At 39.3% G+C, this 11033-nt stretch overlaps 1 protein-coding gene across 1 annotated transcript; it reads right to left on the bottom strand.

Annotated features, from left to right (window-relative positions):
• Positions 1 to 2058: 2058 nt before the first annotated feature.
• SETD9 (SET domain containing 9) lies at positions 2059 to 9234 on the bottom strand. The gene is made up of 6 exons (XM_039244511.1): positions 9103 to 9234; positions 7281 to 7648; positions 5732 to 5855; positions 5358 to 5473; positions 4538 to 4643; positions 2059 to 2429 (listed from the first exon to the last, which is right to left on the bottom strand). Exons 1-6 carry the CDS (start codon positions 9198 to 9200, stop codon positions 2342 to 2344), a joined length of 900 nt encoding a protein of 299 aa, XP_039100442.1. The 5' UTR covers positions 9201 to 9234; the 3' UTR covers positions 2059 to 2341.
• Positions 9235 to 11033: the final 1799 nt, after the last annotated feature.

The following is an 11033-nucleotide window of genomic DNA, read 5'->3' on the forward strand; positions in this document are numbered from 1 at the left end:
GCCCGACGCGGGGCCCGAACCCACGAACCGCGAGATCATGACCTAAGCGAAAGTCGGACGCTTAACCGACTAAGCCACCCAGGCGCCCCTGGTTTTTCTGTTTTAAAGTGTCATTGTTACATTAAAATAATTTTCACCCCTCCAGTGGAGACCAAGTCATGATTCTAGGTGAGCTTTATACTCTCACCATGAGCATTTTATGAGTGAATCTCCCGGGACCCTTCACCTAGTCGGTATTCACTAAATGTTTGATGACCTAAATTACTCTTAAAATAATGGTGACTTTGCCCCTAGCTTTTAAAGAAAGACTTTTAAAGGCAAAAGTTGGAAGAATGATATAAAGAATAACTCAGATTGAACTGACATTTTACCATATTTGATCTCTTTGTGTATAACATGTTTTTTTCCTGCACTAATTTTAAAAAGTTACTGACATTGTCAGAGTTCACTACTAAAACCTTCAGCCCACCTAGTATGTCCACAAGAGTTAGTATTTCTGTATTTTACATAAGGTTCTGGATAACAGGGTCTTCTTGGTCAAGTAGATTGGCTTTTTTTTTTTTTTTTTCTTTCAAAAAATAAGATTAGTTCTCCCTGGTTTTCAGGATCTTGCTGACGCAAAAGACAAAGGAGGCTGAGAAAAAGAATCAGATCCTGTCACAAATGTACATTTACTATCTATACATAATAAATCTGATAGAGAAAAAGAAGGAAAGTGTAATGGGATGTTTCAGGGCTGGCACCTGGGTGTTGTAAATTTCAGTACGCTAGTTGGGCAAGGTGGTGGAGGATATGAAGCATGTGGCTCTCCAGGGGAAGACCTTTGTAGGCACAAAAAGCTCATGCAGAAGCCCTGAAGTGTGTGTGTGTCCAAGAGGTTCAAGGAATGGGAAGGAGGCAGATGTGCCTGGGGTGGAATGAGCAGATGAGATCAGATGTAGTGAATGGCTATATCCTATATGTGAAGGACTTTAGCATTTATTCCACTATATGAGGAGTAATGAGAGGGTTTTGGGCAGAGGTGGATGAAGATCTGAGTTACATTTACAAGAACCTCTCTTGGTGATCAATTCTGTAAAGATGGCAGGAGTGGAAACAGAGAAGGCAATTAGGATGCTACTGAAATTGCAGTAAACTGAAGAAAGTTGTTGATGTAGCAGTTAAGGTGGTTAGAGTCTAGTTTTACAGGTTCCATGTTAGGATTTGAGGAATGCAATAATAATACCCTGCTCTGCATCCAAGATTGAAACTGAGAGTTGGATGCGGGAGTCAGGTTGGAGATCAGGGAAGGATTATGAATGAAACTGGAGAATGTGGCTTCAGAGTTGTAGCCAGTTCAGCTTATTCATACTCCCATCTCTGAACTATTAGACTCTCACTAGCTGTGCAGAGAGACAACCAGGATACTATCTCTGCTGGCAGAGTCCACAGAAAAGGAAACGGGTCTGGGCCATGGGTGCCTACTTCTCCTCCAAAGATAACCTCAGAAAATCATTCTTCCTCCAATGGGTAGAGGCACGTGAATGGCTTAGGCAGGTAAGTGTCTGACTCTTGGTTTCAGCTCAGGTCATGATCTCACAGTTCATGAGTTCAAACCCTGTACCGGACTCCATGCTGACAGAATAGAGCCTGCTTGGTATTCTCTCTTTCCCTCTCTCTCTGCCCTTCCCCTGCTTGCGCGCACACACACTCTCTCCCTCTCTCTCTGTCTCAAAATAAAAAAAAGAGAATGAGGAATACGTGTTCCTCACATCACCACTATCTTTTGACTATATTTCCACGCTAAAATAATCTCTTTAACACTCTTTTAAGATTTGTGTGTGTGTGAATGTTCAACAAGAGAAGTTCCAATTTTCCCTTACCTAGCTAAAACAATTCTTAAATTACACACACACACACACACACACACACACACACACACAATTAACTCATGGCAACAACATAATTTTGGCTTTAGTTTATAATATAAAAATACAGTTTTTACAGAAGTTTATACACATCAACAGTGCAAGAATTGGTGATGACTTGGTTAAAATTTTATAAACCACCACACAAATACAAAATAAAAGAAAAATTTTAATTTCAGGCAGTAGGTTTTAATTTAATCAGCTACTGTGTATTTAGGTGAAAACCAATTAAAGTTGTAACTGCATTACAAACTTGAAATTGTAATGAAGCAAATAGCTTTTAATATAAACACATTAATATCAATAAAGACCAAAGATTCCCACTCCAATAAAGCATCAAAATATTTGCTCTATAGGTGGAATTCAGAGATAAAATTAACAACAAAACATTTAGTATAAATAGTTGAGTAGAAAACCTAATTTCTAATTCATAGTTAGCTGACAATTGTATAGTAGTTTGAAAAAAGCTCTTCTCCTTGTTTGATGTCCCTGAGTGCTACAAGAATGACACATCGAAGAGGGCTGAAAACAAAAAGAATACACAAAAGTTAGAAGGATTAACAAATCCAAGGTCATATTTTTAATACAACCAATTCAGGTGTTATAGCACAGTTTTATTCAAATTCCTTACTCTTGTCTTAGTTATTTGATTTCCATGAGGAAATAGTTTTTAGCCCTGATGGAGTTATTTTAATTTTTTATTGATGGAGTTATTTTAAAGTACATTATGTCTATTCCACATCATTTTTAAAAAGACCACAAATCAGTAAGTTTATACACCTGACTACTACTTCTGAACATGTTGTTTTTATGTTCAGGCCCCCCACCTGGCATCACAAAAAGCATTTTAAAATAAAATTTATTATAGTTTAACATTTTAAAATTAATTTGTATCTTTGTATTCTGCAAAGATGGAAACATTACTTAAAATTAATTGGAATTAAAAAAATACTTTTATGGACACCGTAAGACATAAGTAATCTTCAATGTTTCTGCTCAGTCAACTTTTCCTGTAATGACATTATGCTCCAGAGTATGTAGCTAAAAAAACCCAAATTGTTAGATATACAAACATACACACATATAGAGACAGAGTATGTGTCAAGTACAGAGAAGAGTCAAAGTTTGTTTTGTTTTTAGAGACAGTGTAAGTGGGAGGGGAGGAGGGAGAGTGAGAGAGAGTGAGGGAGAATCTTAAGCAGGCTCCATGCTCAGTGTGGAGCCCAATGAAGGGCTTGATCCCATGACTCTGGGATTATGACCTGAGCCGAAATTAAGAGTTGGACGCTCAACTGACTTGAGCCACCCAGGTGCCCCCAAAGAACAGTCTAAGTTTTAAATCTCATCCATCTTAAAAGGACAATTTAATGGGGCCCATACAAAATGAAGTTTGCTAGCAAATTGGCAGCTCAGTGACATGGCATAAAGATTATATCTTTCTAGAGCATTGCTAATAAAGAACTCTACAGAATTACTTACATTTAGAAATTGTTACTTGAATACTTTCAGACATTTGACTTATTGAACAGAAATCTTACATTAAAAATATGTATCTTTTGGGGCGCCTGGGTGGCTGTGTCAGTTAAGTGGCCACTTGGGCTCAGGTCATGATGTCACAGTTAGTGGGTCAGAGCCCCACATCAGGCTATGTGCTGACAGCTCAGAGGATGGAGCCTCTTTCAGATTCTGAGTCTCCCTCTCTCTCTGACCCTCCCCTGCTCATGCTGTCTCTCTCTCTCAGAAATAAATAAAAAACATTAAAAAATTTTTAAAAATATGTATCTTCTGAATATTTCCTTTTTTTTATGTTATTTATTTTTAGAGAGAGAGAGTGAGCAGGGGAGGGGCAAAGAGAGGGAGAGACAGAATCAGAAGCAGGTTCTAGGCTTTGAGCTGTCAGCCCAGAGCCCAACATGAATTCAAATCCCTGAAATTATGACCTGAGCCAAAGTCAGGCACTTAACTGACTGAGCCACCCAGGCACACCTGATATTTCCTCTTTTTTTCAGTATTAAGTTTCCAAACCTAATAGTGAAATGAGCAAAAGAAAGAATAGTGTAATTTGGCCTTTTTCTTCAACTGGGTATTCTTAAGTGAGATGAAGAACATAATCCTTAAAATGATTAAAATAAAAATGTATTTGAAGATTGTTTTAAGTAGAGGACTACAGAGAATAAAAATGGGTAAATAATGATAAATGGGTAATAAGCAGCAGAATGAGCTAAGTTCAAATAAGCCTACATTAACACATTAAGGTATGATGAAAATCAAAACTTAAGTTACATTTTTTTCCTAAAAGAAATTACTCCAAGTTCTATATAGCTTTTTCTTGGAATATATACATATATATACACACATATGTATTTAAGTTTATGTGCTTATTTTGAGAGGACACACATGAGAGGCAGAGAGAGAGAGACAGAGAAAGAGAGGGTGAGAGAGAGAGAATCCCAAGGAGGCTCCACACTGTTACTGCAGAGCTCAATGTGGGACTCAAACCCACAAACCGTGAGATCATGAGCTGAGCCAAGAACAAGAGTCAGATGCTCAACCGACTGAGCCATCCAGGTGCCTTGGAATATATATGTTTTTTGAGTACAGCAGAAGACAGGGGATAGGAGAAGACTAACCTTTGTTTGTCACAGCTGTAGGCAATGTTTGGAAGATACTGCTTTAGTTCTATAGGGAAAACTGCAGGCACATTAAATTCCTGGTAACAGACATTAGCTGCTCTGTCTAGGAACAAGTATATAATTATTAGAAATAGTCATTTTAGAAAAGGTCATAGAAAACAGAACTAAATTATAACACTTGGTGTGTCGTTTTCTAAATTATTAGAACATGCTCAAATTAATCATCACTATTAGATTCCAGGCATTACTAGATTATGTATGTTTTATTATCTACTTTTTGAAGATTAGAAAGCAGAGGCTCAGAAAGGTTGAAGGTTAAGTAGAAGAGTCAGGTTTCAAGTTCATATCTCCCTAACACCAAAACCTATGCTAATGTAGCCAGATCAAACTTATATTTTTGGGAAAGGCAAGCCCTAGAGAAGGTAAATGACTCACAAACGTAGCAACAGAAAGGGGATACCAGTCTAGTTTAAGCTACAAGTTTCTACTGAGGCCATGACAAAATGATCACTAATGCTCTCTCTTTGTTTAACTATTAAAAAGTGGTAAAATAATAATTATCAAAAGAGCATTTACCAGTTACCTATATTTACTGCAAAACCAGAAGAAAAATAGTAAATTAAAGAATTCCAATTAATGTAAATAATTATTTTCCCAAATTCTTTGATATCTCTCTCAGTAGTATGGTTTACTCACAGGCTTTGAATAGCTGAGATGTTAAATTTAACTGCTTCTGGCACTCAGTCATATGGCAAAGGAGGAAAATTACTACTGCTGTATTTATATCTTGTCTCACAAACCCATGAGTCCAACTTACCATTTGAACAATTGTTGACATACTGTCCTACAGCGAGTGGATTACAAATTTCTGATGTTAGCCATGTACTGTCACTCATTTTTAAAGGACCAAGTCGATCCCTCCCATTGCAGGATCTGAAACAGGTGAAAGCATTAGCTAAGGGATTGTTCTTTTATGTCTTACAATAAAATACAAAAGTACAAAATTAACCCTAGAACTGAACAAGTCCAATTTCTCTTAAAGAAAAGTTTTGTCTAGTCAATAGGGCTACTGAGTTGCCACTTAGCAGCTGTCTAAATAGATTTTTATTTAAAGTGAAAAGGCCAGGGTCATGGCCATTTTGCTGTGGTTCTGTGTCCTATCATTATGTTTGAACACGGGCACTAACTTACCTGTATACGACTTTTGATATTCCTTTGTCATTTCCATCAATGAGTACACCATCCAGGCATCTAAAAATAAATGGATTTCCAATAGACTGGAAAAAGATTGGCTCATACTTCTGATATACTGTACCTATTATGAAAGAAGATAAGGACATAGCAACATGTAAAAATTATTAACGTCATGGTAAGAACCTTTCTCGGGAACATAAACATAACATGAAAGAAGATAGTTTACTTCCTCTACTTTTTTCTAATATTTCACCTCCAGTCTAGATTATCACATTCTCTTTGGCTACTTTTTCCCTTTAAAGAATCCCCAAAAGTAAAAGGAGCAGAGGATCAACTTGTTCACAGAGCCAAAGAAAATGTGACTATTTTGATTAATTAAAATGTGAACACCACATTTGAGATTCAGCTTTACAAAGTTATGGGGCTTTTTGTTTTGTTTTTGCTTTTTAAAATACAGTGTGACTTGACATCTATTAGAAAGTCTTTTGGGTGCATGGGTGGCTCGGTGGTAAGCGTAGACCTTCTGCTCAGGTCATGATCTCATGGTTGTGAGTTTGAGTCCCACATCGGTGAACTCAAGACCTGCTTCGCTTCAGGTAAGCTTGAGCCCTGCTTCAGGTGAGCCGCGTTTCTCTCTGTCTCTCTGTCTTTGCCCCTCCAGGGAATTCTCTTTCTCTCTGTTCCTCACTGACTTGTGCCCCACCTCTCTCTCTCTCAAAAAAGTCTTTTTTTAAGAAATTTATTTTGTTAATAACCAATAACATTCAGGTTGTTTTGTTAATAACCAATTAAATAACATTCAGGTTGTTTCTTTCACTAGCAATAGAAGAAAGGAGAAAAATAGTATTCACTGGGTGCCTCCTATGTTATAGGCATCCTCATCTATTAAATTTACTTTAGTATTAATTTGTTAGCAGCTCGTTCTCTTTAGTCTTTACAGTTAGGTTAGTTGTGTAGGAGGAAACCAACTATTTTGCTTAGGGGTGTAAAATTAGAAAAGAGTAGAATGACATTTTGAAGACATATGTCTGAATTAAACATTCACAAATAATGTAATCTTAGTTTAACAAATAACATACCCTACTGAGCATTCTAGTCAATGATCTTTTTGCAAAGAAGCTGCTTTACTTTCAAAGCATAGAAATGACAGGAAAGTCTTTATTCACTGATTTACAGGTTTAAATTCTGTCATTCCTGTTTTCATCCATACTATTTTTACCTTTAGTTGTCAATTATGTAAGCCAACTAACTTATTCTCTAGTGCTTTCTAAGTAATTCATCTAATCAAAGTAGGCATACTATATTCTAGATTTAACCACTGACTACAGAAATTTCCTTAAAGAAAAGTGCTTTTATCCAAACACATACTCAAAGATGCTAACACATAAACTAATTTACAGTTATTTTCCAAATCAGGATTTACAATTGTATAAAAGTCTCAGTTTCCAATTCAACCCCTTACTCAAAGGATTATAGGAATATTTTGTTGAACTTATATTAATTGATAAATAGGAAACTCTCGGCAAAGCACTAATTGTGCCATTACCAGGATACATAGATACAACCGCGCCTTTTGGTACCAGTCCTCTGGAAACGAAGACACCTTTTCCAGCAGAAATCAACGAGCTAGTTGCTCGGACAACACTGAAACCCATTGTCTTATAAAGAATTTCTTCTGGTTTAAAGATATTTTGCTGTTGATGTCTGTATTCAAGCAGTTTCACCCTTGGATGTTGAACTGACAGTAGATCATGATATTTTGATTCAACAGTTTCTGGAAGCATACTCAAGATATCTGATTGCTTATTGAAATCATTAATGAAAAGAGCCTGGAAAACTTTCAGTAATGCTCCTAGGACATCTTCATCTGAGATAACTTTGTCTTTGGATTCCTCTGGAACATATCGGAGGGTCCTGAAAACAGGAAAAATTTCCATTCACTATCCTTCAAGTGATTAAAGTCAGGCTTCATGCCTTCAGGTCTTCTGAGTTGCTGGGCTTAATGACGATTGTTCCCATGTGTGTGAAGGGCATAAAACTAAAAAGTTCAGAAAAGAGTTGTTTGGGGATGGTTATAGTTACCTAACTCCCAGCAACACCTACCCAAGTTAGCAATAGCCAGTTATCTGTGAAAGGTTCTATCTGTACCAAAAGCTGTTGGGTCCTTACATTCATTATCTCATCTTTGCAGACAGGGAAACTGAGGCTTGATGTTGGGGAACTTGCCCAAGATCCGAAAGCTGTTTAGTGGGAGAGCCACAGCTGAAACAGAAATCTTCCTCCCCCTACATCCATGGCAGTTAAGGGAATATCACATAAGGATCCTCATATTGCAAAGGCTCTTTTTATAGGCATGTAATTTCAAAGACAAATTTAACATTATATACTTTGTCACATTCTCTCCCGGGAGTACTTACTTCTTTAACGGCTGCATCATTTTTACTTGCATAATGGTATTAATTTTACTTCTTGACAAAAAGTCTTTTCCGCTAAACAACACTATAGTAATCACGGCCCTGAATTCACGTTTCCGCGGTATGAAACTTTGGAAAAGCTCTTTGGTTATTAACTAGCCTTCAACATTGCTCGTTTTGCCTATTTAAGTGAGCATTAGTGAGCTTCTTCCAGATCACTAGCGCGCCACTTACTAGAACCGGAATTAACACTGACTCCACCGCCACCCACTCAAGTAGATTCCTTTCTTCAGGCATGCACCATTCTAAACCCAACACTCGGAAGCGTTTTTTGACATTCTGCTTGTTTTTCTGCGTCAGCTAGTGCAAGCTGTCATCCTCACATCCAAGCCGGGCTGCTTTCAACAGATAAACTACGGAGCTGTGAAAATAAACCTCGGTTTGTCTTTTCTGAGGAACTTCTAACTATGCCCTGGCGGAGAGAAGGCCATGCACCCTCACGCTGTATGAACTTTGTTCTTTTTCAAAAGTTTCTGTTTTTTGCCAGGACAGAAGCACCCGTCAGCGAAGACCTCTAAAGGGGAACACCGGCCACTGCCCTGGCGGACGGAGGTGGGGGGGGGGGGGGGGNCCTCGCAGACCTGAAAGCGCGGGGTACTCTGGGAGAGTAGGCCTCAAGTCCCACCCTCCTAGGACTCCCCACCCTCGTTAGAATCCCAGCTGTCTTCGGACTCCGCCCACTTCGGGCCCGGCCCCACTTCAGGTTCTACCCACTACGGGCCCGCCCACGTCGGGCCCCTGGGCCGCCTGAGGCTCCGCCTCCCAGAGACTGCCGCTTTAAGGGCCGTCCGCCGGAGACCCCGCCCACTACGGGCCCACTCGCCTAGGGTCCAGCGGCCCCGGCGGCTTCTTGGGGCTGAGAGGCGTCCCTGGTGTGCCGGCTCTCCCTCTCACCTCGGGTTGTGGTTTAGGTTCAGCGCGATCCAAGGAACGAAGCGGTACTTGTAACGGCGCCATCGCTGCCACAGGCCCCGCAGCAGGCGGCCCGGCATGGCTGTCCCGCGGCGCTGTGACGGGGACAGCCCGGGAGAGGTGGGTTGCATTCTGGGGCCCGCCCTGGCCCGGGGAGGAGCGGAGGCCACGCCGTCCCGCCCCTCTTCGGTCTCCTCCTTCAGTGCCGCGCGCGGTGGCCGAGGTACTCCCTTGGATCCTGTTGCCGGTGGCCTCCGTGCCTCAGCTTTATAGACCACAGCTGGCCGAATCCTGGGTGCGTAGAGCTGAGGGAAGCCCTCTATTCCACTCTCCTTGTCGATTTGCTCGTGTATTTGCACACACACCCGCCCACTTGGGACAAGTTCAGACCACGCTTAGAGTCAGTGGATGCAAACTACAAGAATCTCTCAAATCAGTATGTGTTTAATAATAATTTATGGGGTGCATGGGTGGCTGAGTTAAGCCTCCGACATCAGCTCAGGTCATGATCTCACCGTTGGTGGGTTCAAGCGCGGGGTAAGGCTCTGTGCTGACAGGCTTGGAGCCTGGAGCTTTCTTCAGATTCTGTCTGTCTGTCTGTCTCTCTCCCTCCCCATCTCTCCCTCTCCCCCTCCCCCGCTCGCACTCTGCGTCTCCCTCTAAAAAATAAACAAACATAAAAAAAGTTATCTGATGTGTTTTTTACCACTCTTATTTCTTAGTGCTTGTATACCTGTGTATATTCCTACAGAAGATCATAGAAATATGTGTGAATGTTTTAAAGCTACAACTATCCGCAACTTCTTTTAGTCAAAAATGTATTTTGGAGTTTTCCCATGTTAGCTTGTATATTTCCACTTTATTAGTCCTTCTGAGGTTTTAACATCAAGTTTATTATTTACTGTAATTTTCTGGTAAGTATACTTTATGAGTTTAAAAATTTCTAGTTGTGGTTTGTAAAGAATTTTTGTTTTAATTCTAAGTTAATGAGTATCACATGCTTTTCTGTGCTATTTTCTGAGGTGATCCCATAATTTCCCTATGTTCTTCTGTTAGTGTATGAATTATAATGGCACATTGTCAAATGTTACACCATGCTTGGATTTTTGAGATAGCTAGATAGTTATGAGTAACACATTGGTCATACCCTATAGGTTTTTATTTGCTTTAGTTGCCTCACATTTATTTCGAAGTGTGTTCTAAAATTTTCAGTGTCATGGCTTGTTTGTAGTTTGTTTTCAGGTTTTGGTGTTAGGCTTATGCTGACCTCATAAAATGTGTTGAGAAGCATTCTCTTTCCCTCTACTTCTGAAAAATAAACAAAAATTTGTATAGGAATGCTGTTATTCCTTCCTTGAATGTAGATAGAATTTACCAGTGAAGCCATTTGGGCTTGTAGTTTTCTCTGATAATGAATTCCGTTTTTAAAATTTAAGTACAGTTGTCATACAAAATTAGTTTCAGGTGTACATAGTGATTCAACATTTATATAGATTAGTAAGTGATCTCCATAAGTCTAGCTACCATCCGTCATCATACAAAGTTGTTACAAGTTTTGAAATAGCAAGATTTCATTTTTTATGGCTGAGTTATATTCCATTGTGTATATTTATACCACATATTCTTTATCCTTTCATCTATTGATGGGCACTTAGGTTGTTTACATATCTTGGCTATTGTAAGTAATGTTGGAGTGAACATGGGATGCATACATCTTTTCAAGTTAGTGTTTTTGTTTTCTTCCCAGCTATGGAATTGTTGGATTGTATGGTATTTCTGTTTTTAATTTTAGGGGGGAACTCCAGACTATTTTCCGCAGCTGCACCATTTTGCATTCCTATCAGCAATAATACAAGGTTTCCCTTTTCTCTGCATCTTTGCTGACACTTTTTATTTCTTGTCTTTTTGATACT

This window comes from Hyaena hyaena, unplaced genomic scaffold (assembly GCF_003009895.1).
Source record: "Hyaena hyaena isolate Hyena2069 unplaced genomic scaffold, ASM300989v1 scaffold_241, whole genome shotgun sequence".
NCBI lineage: Eukaryota > Metazoa > Chordata > Mammalia > Carnivora > Hyaenidae > Hyaena > Hyaena hyaena.